Genomic DNA, 15,400 nt, shown 5'->3' with positions numbered 1-15,400 from the left:
GGATCAGCCGTTCAGAACTGTCTAGCTGCAGCTTCCTTGTTGGAGCATCACGGCTTACATGTAACAGTGGCCGACGCACGTTTCTGCAAGCCATTGGATCGTTCCCTCATCCGCAGCCTAGCCAAATCACATGAGGTTTTAATCACTGTGGAAGAAGGATCAATAGGAGGATTTGGGTCTCATGTGGTTCAGTTCATGGCCCTTGATGGTCTTCTTGATGGAAACTTAAAGGTATATATGACCTTAAATATTTGCATGTCTTATAATACTCCACCCAAAATGAAATATAAGCAAAAATCTATCTAGTAAGTTATTGTATCTGGTCTAAAATTTAGACCAGATTTAAATACTTTTCTTACTTATATTTTATTTCAGGTAGAGTATAATATAATAATTATATAACATAGATATTTGAAGTTTGTTTGAATATTTAACTAGTTGGTGAAAACTAAAATGTGTTTTAAATGCAGTGGAGGCCAATGGTTCTTCCTGATATTTATATTGACCATGGTTCACCTGATGACCAAATGAATTTAGCTGGTCTTACACCATCTCACATAGCATCAACAGTATTCAACATTCTTGGACAAAAAAGAAAGGGATTAGAGGTCATGAGTATATGATATGATACATAAGAAATGCAGAGGGATTCAGTTTTGTTCATTCCCTACAATGTACAAAATAGAGCATGATACAATTTCTGTAATACAGAAATGTTACCGTATAATAATAATAATTAATACAAGTGAACAATGCAAATTGTCTCACCAACTAGTTATAGTCGACCAAAAATCTCAATTTTATTATGCGTGCACTAAAGTTTTGTGTTCTTTTTAATCCCAATTTTAATAGTTTTTTTTGTTACCTCAGATAGTAAAGTGTAAGGTTTTGATATTAAAAAAAGCTCAGAAAGTTTTTTAATTTTTGTCCATGAGGTGTAACCTCAAGGGAAAGAATTTAAATAGGGTGTCTTTTGCCGTGGAAATTGGAGAAGCTATATATTGTAGCTTTTAGAGAAACGCACGGCTAAAACAAACACATAACACATGCATAGAAATGTTTTATGAGAAATGAAGGGTTATCTCGTTGAAGGATGATGAATAATTTATAAAGTTTTTTTGATAGTATAATTTAATGATTATTTTTATTATTGACATAGTAACTCGATCAATATTAATTAAAAACAAAATAAGATAAAAATGTCTTTTAAAATTTAATTTGTTTTAAATTGACGTCAATTGTGTCAGATATAAAGACGAAAATAATTATTAAATTATTATATATTAATTAAATCAATTGTCAAAGCTGCTGACTTTTTAAAAGTAAATGCCCTCCTATAATCAAGTAATTTAACATTTATTTATACATGTGTATATACTAAGGGTGAAGAAAACTAGTGTTTGTTGCCCCTTCATATACATCTGACAGATAATCACATGATTTGATACCTATAATAATGAATTAATCCAACACTAATGTTTAAGTGCAAGTGTATGATGTTTTAGGACATACTTAATATCAACTTAAAAAAGAGAAAACAAACATAAGCAAATATGCTAATGACACCAAATAAACAACTATTATCTCCATTACTTTACAGTCATTATTAGTCTGTTTCTGATTTGATGCCAAGCGTCGGCAGATCCTAGGTTAGGATGCATTTTGTAAATAACATCACTAACAATAAATACACTGCTGCTATTTCCAAATCAAAGTGTTAAGTTGAAAATTTTATGTATTTATATTAAATTTTGAATTAGATATGTCAATTTTCAACAATTTTTTTTATATTTTATTTAAAAAAATATAGATTAATTTTACATTTGATTAAGAAGAGAGTAATCACTTAATAATATTTCAACCGAAAATCAAATCCATTTGTTTGGCCGACCAGCAACCCACCACTATTGGCACATGAAATGAGAGTGGAAATTTTCAAGACCCAAAATAGAGTGGATTGGTGAACATAAAAGCTGTACTGTTTTTTTTTCTTTCAACAAAGCTTTACTGATTTAAAAATAAATTATTTTTTAACCGTTAAATATATTTTATAAAATTATGGGTTTTTAAGTTTAGTCTAATAAATTTTGTTTAATGTTAGTCTTTTATTTTATAAAAATGAGGTGGACTCTGTTTTTATAAAATAAAAGACTAAAAACACTAGTTTTAATTAATATTGAAGACTAAAAATTAATATTTATAAAAACTAAAAACACATTTACCAATTCTTTTAACTAGAAATATCATATGTGACAACTGTTAACTAAATAAGGCCATTTAGAGCTTAATTATTTTCTAAAAATATTTTTCATTTTCATTTTCAACTTTTCTATGTCTGGTGGCCAAAATGGCATTTAGTTATTAATTTTTATTTTTAATTATCGCAAAAGATAAGATGGGAGTTAACAATGCATTTTTAGAAATACAGAAAAACAATGTATTGACAATTTTTTTAGTTTTAAAAAATATTTAATCTATTTCTAAAATGTATTTTCAAAAACTTCCATAACACATCATCTAATGTTTATTTTATAGGTAGAAATGAAAATAGAAGGCACATGAAGCATACGTGCCTCACTCAACACTTCAAAATTATTAATTATATAGTTGCATTGCATCATACCATGACTATTATATTCCCTTTGCAAAAGCTTCACTAAGCCTATTTAACAAATTTATTTTGTTGTTCATTTTCATTGAAGAACAAATGAATGATATGGATGCATCATGCTCATCTTTGTTGCTTATGGAAGAAAGTGCAGATTCTGAAGGTGACCCTATTGGCTTCTTTAGTCTATACTCCATCAACATTAGCCACAAAGAAGATGATGCTGAGTCATGTACATGTGAGTGTGACATAAACATAGTTAAGGAAGATGAAGATGATAAAGGGTCAGGTGAATTTTGTTGTGATGGAATTGAAAGCTATGGTTTTGATTTTAGCTATTCTTCTAGCTCTACCATGTGTCTATCAGATGCAACAAAATTGGAAATAAAATGCTCTTCTTCACCTTTACTCGTTGAAAAGGAAACAAGAATTGTTAATGTTAATATGAATGATGTGGATGATAAATTATTTTGGGAGATATGTATGGAAGTTGGGTACCCTTGATTAATTTCATGAATATTAGATTTTAGAATATCAATAAGTTATCAATTTGTTTGGAACTTATTTATTTACTATTCATTTTCATGTATTGTATAGTTTTTATTTTTTTAATAAGCATTTTTAGATTTTTTATTGAGAATATATATGCTCCACTCCTCCTAGTATTATAAAGTATATTAAAGGGAAACTCTAAATAGTTGATTGTACTTTGTGTTTAAAAATTGTGTTCCTTTGTCCTAGAAATCTAATAAAGTCAATTTTATTCTATCTCCCTCTTTCTTCATGGCTCTAATGTACACATTATCATCAGATATAAGACTTAAATGGAGAGGGGGTGATAATAATGTGTACATTAGAGCCATGATAGAACAACACAACACTTTCACAAACTAGTTGAAATGAAATGTGTAGATAGTGTTTGATTAAACAATGGAACAAAATGAACTTCTCACTAATGAGAGGAGAGGCACGACTATTTATAATATTGGTGTGAACTAATTAATTATTTAAATAACAAACATAACAAAAACATATATATCTTATTGGGTTAAAAAATTCACGGTATTGATTAGTATTTATGATTGGAGTATAATTTTAAATTTTCAAATAGATGAAATATTATAATAAATTTTTCCATAACAGTAATATTTCAAATTTAAATTCAGAGCAAGAAGTGATGAATTTATGAGGTAAATCATGGAAATGAATGGCAAAATAAAATTTGAATGCCTGTTTTACCATGGTACTTGTCTGCTGCTTTTTCTGCATACGGGTATCCATAGCCTTTTTCAGTGACGACATGGATTAGTACAGGACCAGTTTTCTCAGAACACTTAAGTTCTTCAAGAGTTGCAACAAGTTCATCAATGTTATGACCATCAACAGGGCCAATATAATTAAGTCCAAGCTCATCAAAAAGTGTTGATCCAGAACCACCATGTTTTTGTTATGTTTGTTATTTAAATAATTAATTAGTTCACAATTAGAATCATCTTATGCCTAACACAATTAGCTTATGGCTCAATGCATGAATTGGCTGAAAAAGTTGACGAATATGCTCGCAGTATGATTGGTGGTTCTGGATCAACACTTTTTGATGAGCTTGGACTTAATTATATTGGCCCTGTTGATGGTCATAACATTGATGAACTTGTTGCAACTCTTGAAGAACTTAAGTGTTCTGAGAAAACTGGTTCTGTACTAATCCATGTCGTCACTGAAAAAGGCTATGGATACCCGTATGCAGAAAAAGCAGCAGACAAGTACCATGGTAAAACAGGCATTCAAATTTTATTTTGCCATTCATTTCCATGATTTACCTCATAAATTCATCACTTCTTGCTCATTCAACTTAATAGTATGTATTTAAATAAATATTAAGATATGGCCTTAGTAGTGTGTATAAATAGTGTGCGTCTGTCGCCTTACAAGTTGATTTTGCAGGAGTTACCGAGTTTGATCCTGCAACTGGAAAACAGTTCAAGCCCAAGGCATACTCAACACACTTTGCTGAGGCTTTGATTGCAGAAGCAGAAGCTGACAAAAACATTGTTGGAATCCATGCTGCAATGGGAAGTGCAACTGGCATGAATATCTTCCTTCGCAGTTTCCCTTCAAGATGCTTTGATGTCGGGATAGCAGAACAGCATGCTGTTACATTTGCTGCAGGTCTGGCTTGTGAAGGTCTTAAGCCTTTTTGTGCACTTTACTCATCCTTCTTGCAGAGAGCTTATGATCAGGTATGATAACAACTCTCTCTACATCTCTTTCATAGTTTATAGTATTTTTTTAATTCGGTTAGAACATCAATCCCAATTCAAAAGAAGAATGAATCCAAAAATACAAATAAAGAACACGCGATGTTTGATCAGGGAATTAGGTCAATTATGTTTACGTCTCTTATTGTAGTGTAACTACAATACCTTTGTATTATGATTTACGATTTTAAACTTAGGATTTATAGTGAAAAACTTGTATTTAAATACCACACTCATGCTCGTGACCTATCTACTTATCACTAACTATGAGTCATATCCAACAACAGATTCATGTGTTAATAATACATGATTAGGGTATATTATATAACATTAACATTTGTATTTGTAAGTAATGGATTAAGTATATATCTTTCACATCCATTAAAAGGTGGTGCATGATGTGGACTTGCAAAAGCTGCCTGTAAGATTTTCAATAGACAGCTGGATTAAATGGAGCAGATGGTCCAACACACGCGGGTGCTTTCGATGTCACATTTATGGCATGTCTCCCTAACATGGTGGTGATGGCTGCTTCCGACGAAGCCGAGCTTATCCACATGGTTGCTACTGCAGCTGCCATCGATGACCGTGGTGAATTATAGTGCAGAGGGTGTTCCATATGCGTTGGAGTATCAAAGTCTTCGAGTACGTGGTTAACAAAATATACAAGAGATAATACACATTAAAAAAATCTTTTATACGATTAATACATCAAAATTATTCATTGGTATAATTTTAGAAGTTATTATGACAAAAATTAAATATTCTTGATGAACTAAACACCAATTATTTAAAGAAATTAAATTTATGAGGTATTTTATTTGATTGTGTTTAAGATTAAAAGATCATCAATGATTTAAAATAAGAGTGGATTTATTTAAATGCAGCTGATTACATGGAATGAAGTGGTGTTCAACTCAGAGAGATAAAGTGACATCACCATGTACCCATCATCGTTAAGACAAAGCGGCATGATCGAGCACCCGTACAAAGGATATGGTGATACGACCATGCAGACAAATGGCACAACAACAAGAATTAGAAACTGAATCAAACCTTGATTATGGAGATCCATTTTCTAAGAAAGATTCGACTATTATTAATTGCTTAAAAGTTTTGGTAAAGAAGTAGTGTATAACCAACGTATTCAGTGCTCTTGAGTCTGGACTTATGTGGAGATCTCAATGGAGTTTTTCTAAGCTTCTTATTGACCCAAGTCAAAGTTAAGTTTGATTCAATATCACTAATTTCTTATATAAAAATGTTCTCCAAAATGTTGTGGTTAAGCTCCTTGTTTCATTGATATAAGCATTTTTGTTTTTTTGGAAATCATCCACTTTATTTATTTTTAATCTAAATTAATAATTGATTTAAATATAAATTTTTATTCTTTTTTTATGTGATTTCGTCGTTTAAATGCATTTTTCGTCGTCTTTGTATAATAATATTTAATTTTCTTGTTGTTGTAATGTTCATTTAATTCAAATTTGATATTAAAGAAGTGCAATTTACAACAACAAAGAAAATTAAAACTTATATTGCATTTTTTTAATTATTAAAATTACACTTCTTTTTTATTACAGATTCAATTTTAAAATTATAATATAGTCTCTAACATATTTAAAATGGTTAATTGTATTTAACATAACAATATCGATATTTGTCAATTGAATTAAGTCTTACCAATCATCTATTTAAATAATAGCCATATTAAATTTTAAAAATCTAGAATTTGTGACAATGTTTTACCAATTTAAATGATTCAATGTATCTTTTATTTAAAAAAGAAAAAATCTATTTGTAATAATATTTAACCATATTATACTTACCTTTTGTCCAAACTGGAGAATACTATATTAAAATTAAAAATAATGAATAAGCAATGCCAATTTATTCACGAAATTTGACAATATTGGCTAGCATTTAGTATTTTTCATAATGAATTAATGACGGACTTTTACAGATTCAGAAATGAATTATTTTCGTGATTTTTTTTTTTTTGTTAAGATTATGTTACTGTGAACTATTTACTTAATCAATTTACCAATTTTTTTTTCTATAGAATTAAGCTTTTAATTAATCAATTAAAAAACAAAGTATCACGCGTGAAATTGGAACATTATTATGAAAGAAAACATTTTGCACTGGAAGAGGAAGAACCAGGCACAACAAAAACAAAGTGAAGAAACTACTCTGCTCTTTCTCTCTCACCCTACTTTATTTTTTATACAACATGTCTTATTTATTTTAAAAAATGGAATATACACCAGCGATGTAAAATGCGCATGTTATATGGTTATTTAACTTTATTTCTTTATTCTAAGTTTTAATGACTATTTTTAGTTAAAAAAATACAGTAATTATTATTCTTTCTTAAAGTTAACACCATATAACTCATCGTGAATGAAAATAAAAAAAAAATATTGCAAATTTAAATATATTCTCTAATATATTAAATAAAGAGGATAAGTAAGAAGATGGTAAAGATGTTCCATATATTTTTTAAAGTTTAAAAATTGTCAATTATTAAATTTGTATTTTTGTATTAAAAAATTTATTATTAATAATTTTACGACTTGGGACTCAATGTTTTTAATGAAATATCTATCCATGTTTTTAAATGATAATATTATGAATATTTTAAAAAAATATGATTTAAACTAAAGAAAAAAGAGAAATAAATATTTTAAAAGATAAAATTCAAACACAAAAAATATAAAATATTTAAATATTACACGTAAATAAAACAAATGACTTATAGTATAATTATGTAAAAAAGAAATTATTATATTTGTTAAATTTTTTAGAACATCCACAATGAAATTTAACATCCATTTTTGTGGGTTTAAAAAACATTGTGTCTATTCAGATAGATGCTTAGTAAATGATATTTTTTTCTCTTTTATTTTTTATTTTTTGTGGATTTTATTTAATAAATTATCTTAAAATAAATTACTATTATTAAAATGCAATGATATATAATTATTTATAAAACACATTTAGTAATGTATTTTGTTGACTTAGTTGGAGAAATTGAATACTTATTAGATATTAGAATTAAAAAATTATGATTGAATGATGTATAGTAAAAACTCAATTAAAAAATTATGATTGAGTGATGTATAGTAAAAACTCACTTAAATACTCAAATAAACGAAACTTCTTTATGAATAATCTTAGGCATTGATAAATGTTGATTGTTGTATGAAACAATTTTACTTGTAATAAAAACAATACATTTATTTTAATGTAGTCTATTTTATTTTACTTTTAAATATATCCTTTATTATTTTATAATTATTACTTTCCTTTACACCAAACATCCTCGGCACAATAACTTTATTTTATTTTATTTTATTTTCTCACAATTTGTAGAAGTGGATAATAACTATATAAGAATGTCAATTGTGTTAATATATATGTTCCACTTTTATAATTATATAAACTAATTTAACTCGTTCTACATTTTGTTATTGTAAATATTTAACTATTCTACTTCAAATCAAGATAAGAATTACACATAAAAAATACTATTTATATTAACATACACTATTACAATAGAAAAGTGAACAGATACAAAAGTGTATGTTTGGATACTTCTTCATTCATTTCATAATAATTGAATTATTTATTTATTTTATACATATTAAAAAAAAATTAAAATGAATAATATTAAAATATTTTATATTAAAAACTATATAAATAATATTATTTAAAAAATACCAGAAAAAATACCTTAAAAATCAAAAGAGTTGTTTATGTTAAGAATAACTTTTTCTTCTTTAAATGAATTAAGCATATAGGGAGATTTTACTTTACTAATTTGTGAAATTAGTTTATCTATTTTATAAAATTTAAATAGATTCATAAGTTAAAATTAAATTTTTTAAAAAAATTTATTATCATTTTATAAATATTAATCATTAAATATATATCATACACTATATTATTTAAAATAAATAATATCAATATTTTTTATTTAAAAAATATAAAATAATCAAAAATATTAAATTTAAAAATAGATGAATCAATTAAAATAGACAACCATCATTTAATATAAAATAAAATAATAATTTAAGCAACCAGACGACATACATCCTCAGCAACAGTTCCTTGAATCATTATTTTTCCTCTGGTGTATGTATGTGTGTTTGTTGGATTCTCTCACTGCCCATTACTTCTATCTCTCTTTCCTTTTTATTATTCTTCCTTACTTTCTTTTTCATAACAAACAATGCCACAAAATCAACCATCAACCCCTCATCAACCCCACCAGGTTTGCCTCTCATAAGTTCTTTCCTTTTCATTTTTTTCTTTCACCCATTTCCATTTTCCAATCTTCTTTTTTATTCCCTTTTGCTGGCTTTCCAGTAATTGCTACTATTTCATTTTCAAGACATGATTTTTTTATTTTTTTATTTATGTTTGATTCAATTCATGTAAAGAGTTTTCAAATCTTAGCTTATTATTAAGTGTATACTTAAGTTAACAAAACTGTTTCTGAAAGTACGTTTTTTTTTAGTTTTTTTAATTTATTTTTCTATATTTAGAATGTTTATGTTAAGTTTCTCTTTCTATCTATTTTGTGGGGTGTGAGATCGAATTGAAACAAACACATGTGATGTTTCAATTTCAATTCAATGTTTCTATAGCTAACTTACCTGAGAGCATTTCATTGTCGTCATCATCATGCATGTCCTGCAAATTATTACAACATGGTTTTGTAGATCTGTTTGCAGTGTCAATTAGAAAGAAGAAAAAAAAGGGTAAAAGCCATGCATGCGGTTGTTTTATTATTCAGGGAGGTGATTTTTTTTTTTATTTTTGATAAAGAATTTATGATTTTAGTTCTTAATAGGTGTTGCAATTGTATGTGTTTGTGAAGGTCGTTGAAGTCGATGAGTTGTTAAGAGAGACTATGTAACTCTCTCTAACTGGTAATATAATACTATGTTTTGTAAATTTATAGACTTTGCTAGTGTCACTTTCTTTAATGGTTTATTTCATTCTTGAACCCTCTATGTGAGACAAGAGAATTCCGATAATTTTCTTTTATAGGCAAGTGTTGGTATATTAGTTGTTATGTTACTATTTTCTCATTCACCAGGGTTTGAACTTTGATCCTTTAACTCCTCAAATTCCTTTAAGCCTTAGCTTCTTGAGGATGAGTAGTTATTGATCGATGAATCGTGTTAGTAACATGCGATCTTTTGAAGTTCTTGCATCGTATTTTTCACTTTTCGTATGCTCTTCTAAGTGTTTACTCATTGTTATATATATTTATGCGGCACTTTGACAATTGATGTTAAATTGTTGTGACTAATCTTTTTTTGTCTGTTAAACTGCCTTTGTTATATCAGACCGACACGGGGCTAGACAAAGAAATTTCGGATAGTGGAACCAGTGGGAGGCGTCCAGATATTTCACTTCAAGTTCCACCTAGACCTTTAGGGTTTGGCAGCACCTTGCGGGCTTTGAGCTTCAAAAGAAAAGCAAATGTAGTAATAGCAGATGGTGAAAGAAGCAGCCTCCTTAATTCAGACCCTAAGACAGCTGCAGAGAGTACTAATATGGCCTCCATATCTGAAATTGTATGGTCAAGATGTACCTCTCTTCCTGTTAGACATGGACAAAATGTGTTGGTGTCGCCTACAGTTTCTACGCCCGTGTCTGCAAGGACATATACTGAACAACAGCAGATTAAGCCACCTGTAAGTCCTTTTCTATTCCACAATCAAATTCAGGGTTAAGAGTCATATTACACTCACAAATCGGGAAATTATATCTAATATGCTATTGAAGATTTTTTTTTTTTAATTAAAGTGACACTAGTGATCCTTTTACAACTGTACCCAATCGAATTCAAACTTCGTTTCTTGAGGTTTCAAGGCCAAAACTTACCACTGATTATATGTCTCTACCAAAAAGTGAAAATGAAACTGATCATATCATATGTGTGATTTTCAATGATGTATTGTAAAGAGCATAATGACTTATTGATTTGAACTAATTTTTACTATTTTTAAAGCATTTGATACACACACTGTTGCATCATATTATGCTTTGCCTTAGGATATTTGAGGGAAAAATTGATTGCTGTTAAATTTTTGCAGAAAGATGTTAAATCTAAGGTTTCAAGGTCCCTTTCTGTACCTGGACGAAATCTTGTTATTGTAAGATCTGTCTCTTTTAATATCCGCAGTGAACAGGAACAAGAAGATACAAATGATGGTATGTTATGTCATTTATTTTATGCTTTTACAGTTTCAAACATCCCTACTTTTCGACCTGTTAATTTGTTATCGACGTCTAGCTATTTTCCATTTTCTTTGCCATAGTTTAATCATATAGGAACTTTTCATACTAAACCAAAAAAATTGGCCAAGCAGATCAAATAACTCCCGTGCCAGTAGAAGTTGTTGACGATGAAGAAATTCCAGAAGAGGAAGCAGTGTGTAGGATATGTCTTGATGTGTGCGACGAAAGAAATACATTTAAAATGGAATGCAGTTGCAAAGGTGACCTGACATTGGTACATGAAGAATGTTTAATCAAATGGTTCAGCACAAAAGGAAACAAGAAATGTGAGGTATGCGGACAAGAGGTTCAGAATTTACCTGTTACCTTGCTCCGTGTGTCCAGCTCTGTTCAACAAAGAAACAGACAGTTGCAGGATCATCGGAGCTTAAGTTCAGAAACATTAAGGTGAGGTGATTTTGAAAGCCATGTTCCCAAATTAAATTAATATTTTTGCACTACTGACTATAGGTGATCTTTTAGCATTAGATTGCTCATACAGAATTTTCAGTACACAGTGTTTCCTGTTAAATCTAAAGCCAATCTTAAACCTGCACTTTACAACTTAAGCTTTAAATACGTGTTATACATTAAGTTCATTTTAATATAAAATCCAACTTATTATATTCATTTTTTTTTCTATAATTTTTATTCTGATGCGTATAGTTTTGAACCTCTACATCAACTATGGAACGATAAAAGATAAAATAGTTAAAATCGTAGATTTTAACATTAGTGAGTTATTCTTAGTTCATCGTAAATATAGTTACTAACAAAGTATAACTTGGGAGATCCATTCAAAACAAATTAACGGGTTATTCTATTCTGAAGCATTTAATCGTTGAGTATTCATATTTCAAACTAAAGTTATGTAACTTATTTAGTATTATTAATTTTGTATTATCTCTTTTTACAGTGCTTGGCAAGACTTTGTGGTGCTTGTCCTAATAAGCACAATATGCTACTTTTTCTTTCTTGAACAGCTACTGGTATGCCTATTTTCTTTGAAATAACTTACATCTTCTAAATAACTACTTACATCTTCTTATAAGCATATATTTTATATCGGACCTTAAACACGACTTATTCATATTCATGTAAATATTTGTGTATATATTAGACTAATCACAGCACAATATATCATGTACCAGAGAGTGAGTGTAAGAAGAAAATAAGCAGTAACTTGCATTTCTAAGATCACATCACATATTCCCCTTTCTGAAAAGGAATTTGAACGATCAATGTTCTGGAGTTGCTATTAAAATTACTTTCCTTTTCAGACATTTCAATGGTCAATAATAATTGATTTTGTACATGTATTTGTTGGAAGGGAATCTTGAATTTCATAAGAGGTTACTGCATAACTCAAGTGGTTGAGTTGAGACTACTAAAGGAGGTCTAGTGCTCAAACCAATGTTGTCAAAACTGGACCAGAAATCGAACTGATGAAACTTTTGAGTCATGGTTCTGTCAGTTCAACCATGGTTGAACCGGATTACTAAAAAAGAAAGAAATAACTAAGTATTTGAAAAACACAGACAAAAGTGAACCGGGTTGAACCAAATGGGGTTCAACCCGGTTTTATCTGGTTCTATAGAACTGTGAATCAACCATGGTTGAACCAACCGCTAGACTGGCCGATTCTCAGTTCAACCATCTGGTCCGGTTTTCACTACTAACATAACATACTAACAAGTAACATTTCGTGATAGAAAAAAGGCTAAATTACATCTGCGGTCACTTAACTTAATTTCAGGTAACGTTTTAGTCCTTTATATTGTTTTTTTTCCGAGTTGGTCATTTATTTTAATTTTAAGTGACAATTTGATATTTTATGTTTTAAAATGTCAACAATGTTGTCTTTTTTTTTTACAAAAATTCAAAAAAACCATCAAAATTTTCAAACAAAACTCATAAAATTCATTATCATCTTCAATAAAATACAAATTTAATCAAATTCATAACTTAAATCTTGAAATAAACTCATATTTTCATTCTTTATTTGATGTTGTTGGAGATGAAAATACGAGTGTATTTGAATATTTGAGTTATTGATTTGATAAAATTTGCATTATATTGAAGATGATTATTAATTTTATCCGGTTTTGGTTGAAAATTTTGATGATTTTTTTGAATTTTTGTATAAAAAAAAGGATAACATTGTTGAAATTTTAAAACATAAAATATTAAATTATCACTTAAAATTAAAATAAATAACCAACTCGGAAAAAAAAATAAAGGACTAAAACGTTACCTGAAATTAAATTAAGGGACTACAAATGTAATTTAGCCTAGAAAAAATTAGAAATTACTGCATCTTAGTTAGTTACCGGAATTGCCTATTTTTTGTTTCCTTTTTTATTTCTTTGTTTAGCCTATATATTTACTGTTTGATCAGTTGAATAAAAAGTAGAGGAGAAATAATTTCTTCATACTCTGATTTTAGTTTTGTCTCACTGTTTAGCTTCATGATTTGAAGACTCAAGCTATCATTATTTCAGCACCTTTTGCCTTTACCTTGGGCCTCCTGGCATCTGTTTTAGCAATCGTTCTCGGTATAAACTCTGAAACAGAAATGAAGTTCATTTTTTTGTTCTTTGTTGTGAACTTATGATATTGATCTTTCTTTGAATGTTAAGTAAATGCTTCCTCGTGTTGTTTGCAGCAATAAAAGAGTATATATGGACATACGCTGCTCTTGAGTTTGCACTTATGGCTGTATTTGTGCATCTGTTTTATACTTGGGTGAGTTAGAAATTAGAATGTCTAGATTTCTTGTTATCATTTCTCAGGATTAATGCTAGATACACATGCATCTTCCTACGTGTTTCCTTGGAGTGGAAGCATTGTGTCATTGTTTTAGAAGATCAAACATATATGGCTTTTGGTCTTGTTTGGGTAAACAATTTAATTAAGCGTTTGTCATATAAGTGTTTATGTATAAGTTATTTCTATAACAAAAGATAAAATGTAGTCAATCTGTTTTCGTATAATTTATAAGTTGTTTTCATAAATTATTCAGAGAGCTTATAGAAATAAGTTGAAAACAACTTATGGACCCATAAAGTCACCTAATCAGTTTAACAAGTGTTTATATCAATACATAAACTCAAATAAATTAATCCAAACAAGCCTCAAATACATTATCCTATGATTTGTGTGATTTTTTTTTAAGTGTACCCTTGATGTACTAATGCTTTGTGGCTTACTTTGTTGCAGTTGCATTTGGCGCCCATTTATTCGATACTTCTTTCATCAGTTTTGGGTTTTGGAGTTGCTATGGGAATCAACTATATGTATATCAAGTATGTGACATGGAGACTTCAGGTCACCCCTGATATCCCATGAATCTCCTCTGAAAGAAAACATGATCTTCATGGATTTTCTTTGTTATATGTTGGCCTTCTGGCAGTGTCTAATAAGAATCTCGAGTTCGGTAATGAATATCTACATTGAATGTAATATACAACAACAACAAAGTTTTGTCCCACTAGGTGCGGTCGGCTAATATCTATCATTAAGTGTATATGTAGCAAAGCAAGAGAAATAGAATCTTTAAGACATTTTTCTTAGTATAAAATTTAGTTCAATGAAAACAAATCTATATTAAAAACCTAAGAAGGGACAAAAATCCCACCTTGCTTGCTGTTGTAGACAATGCTTATGGTTTTGGCAAGTCATTGTAACTTTAATAACAAGCATTTGCATGTGGTACCATTTTTCATCCAGAGTTTACAAATAGTACATGAGAACAAGGAAAAGTTAATTTTATATCCAAATGTAATGGATGGAGTTTATATTTGTTTAGTTTGATTTATCATAGTTTAAATTAAAGTTTCTTTGTCATGCTGTTATGTTTTTTATTGTCACGAGAAAAGAGCAAATAGAAAAGTCGGTGAAAAAATTATTTTGAATAGATTAATCTTGTAAAATTGATTCTGAATAATTTTGTGTTTGGTTCTACTGTAATTAAAATTGATTATAGTTAAAAATTGATAAAAAAATTTTGTTTAAATTTAAAAATTACAAATTATAGCTTCAACTTAGAAGCAATGTTAATCCGCAACTAAACTAAATATGTCACAATTAATTTATAACTCTAACTGATAAAAAAAACAAACAAAAAACTTTAAAATTAATATATAACTCTAACCGATAAAAAAAATAGACAAACAAAAAACTTTAAAAATAGAATCAAATATGTATTAAAAGTGAGTTAACCTATAAATTTGAGGTT

At 28.7% G+C, this 15,400-nt stretch overlaps 2 protein-coding genes and 1 pseudogene across 4 annotated transcripts in view; all 3 read left to right on the top strand.

Annotated features, from left to right (window-relative positions):
• LOC101495911 (probable 1-deoxy-D-xylulose-5-phosphate synthase, chloroplastic) overlaps positions 1 to 771 on the top strand; it is a 6,371-nt gene extending 5,600 nt beyond the window's left edge. Inside the window, exons 10-11 of the mRNA XM_073370564.1 lie at positions 1 to 231; positions 471 to 771. The exon at positions 1 to 231 is cut by the window's left edge and continues 36 nt beyond it. Of these exons, the coding sequence (XP_073226665.1) occupies positions 1 to 231; positions 471 to 623 (384 nt within the window). The 3' untranslated portion in view covers positions 624 to 771. The remainder of the gene's footprint in view (positions 232 to 470) is intronic.
• A 1,736-nt stretch (positions 772 to 2,507) lies between these two features.
• On the top strand, positions 2,508 to 6,152 carry LOC101495583 (probable 1-deoxy-D-xylulose-5-phosphate synthase, chloroplastic; annotated as a pseudogene).
• Positions 6,153 to 8,969: 2,817 nt separating this feature from the next.
• LOC101502163 (uncharacterized) lies at positions 8,970 to 14,970 on the top strand. Of its 3 annotated transcripts, none has more exons than XM_004486018.4 (8): positions 8,970 to 9,142; positions 10,227 to 10,577; positions 10,980 to 11,097; positions 11,256 to 11,571; positions 12,080 to 12,152; positions 13,628 to 13,718; positions 13,829 to 13,908; positions 14,383 to 14,970. In XM_004486018.4, exons 1-8 carry the CDS (start codon positions 9,101 to 9,103, stop codon positions 14,509 to 14,511), a joined length of 1,200 nt encoding a protein of 399 aa, XP_004486075.1. In that variant the 5' UTR covers positions 8,970 to 9,100; the 3' UTR covers positions 14,512 to 14,970. The 3 variants fall into 3 exon arrangements, with proteins under 3 accessions (XP_004486075.1, XP_004486076.1, XP_004486077.1); XM_004486019.4 differs by lacking the exon at positions 8,970 to 9,142 and adding an exon at positions 9,199 to 9,671; XM_004486020.4 differs by lacking the exon at positions 8,970 to 9,142 and adding an exon at positions 9,665 to 9,803.
• Positions 14,971 to 15,400: the final 430 nt, after the last annotated feature.

Source organism: Cicer arietinum, chromosome 1 (genome assembly GCF_000331145.2).
Source record: "Cicer arietinum cultivar CDC Frontier isolate Library 1 chromosome 1, Cicar.CDCFrontier_v2.0, whole genome shotgun sequence".
Taxonomy (NCBI): Eukaryota; Viridiplantae; Streptophyta; class Magnoliopsida; order Fabales; family Fabaceae; genus Cicer; species Cicer arietinum.
The sequence above is the reverse complement of the archived record's forward strand: the minus strand, read 5'-3'. Positions and strand labels throughout refer to the sequence as shown.

Excerpts from the sequence above, each read along its gene's own strand:
- LOC101502163 (XM_004486018.4), top strand. The coding sequence starts at position 9,101 with ATGCCACAAAATCAACCATCAACCCCTCATCAACCCCACCAG. Across the intron at positions 9,143-10,226 it reads CCCCTCATCAACCCCACCAG|ACCGACACGGGGCTAGACAA; the intron begins GTTTGCCTCTCA and ends TTGTTATATCAG. Across the intron at positions 11,572-12,079 it reads TTAAGTTCAGAAACATTAAG|TGCTTGGCAAGACTTTGTGG; the intron begins GTGAGGTGATTT and ends CTCTTTTTACAG.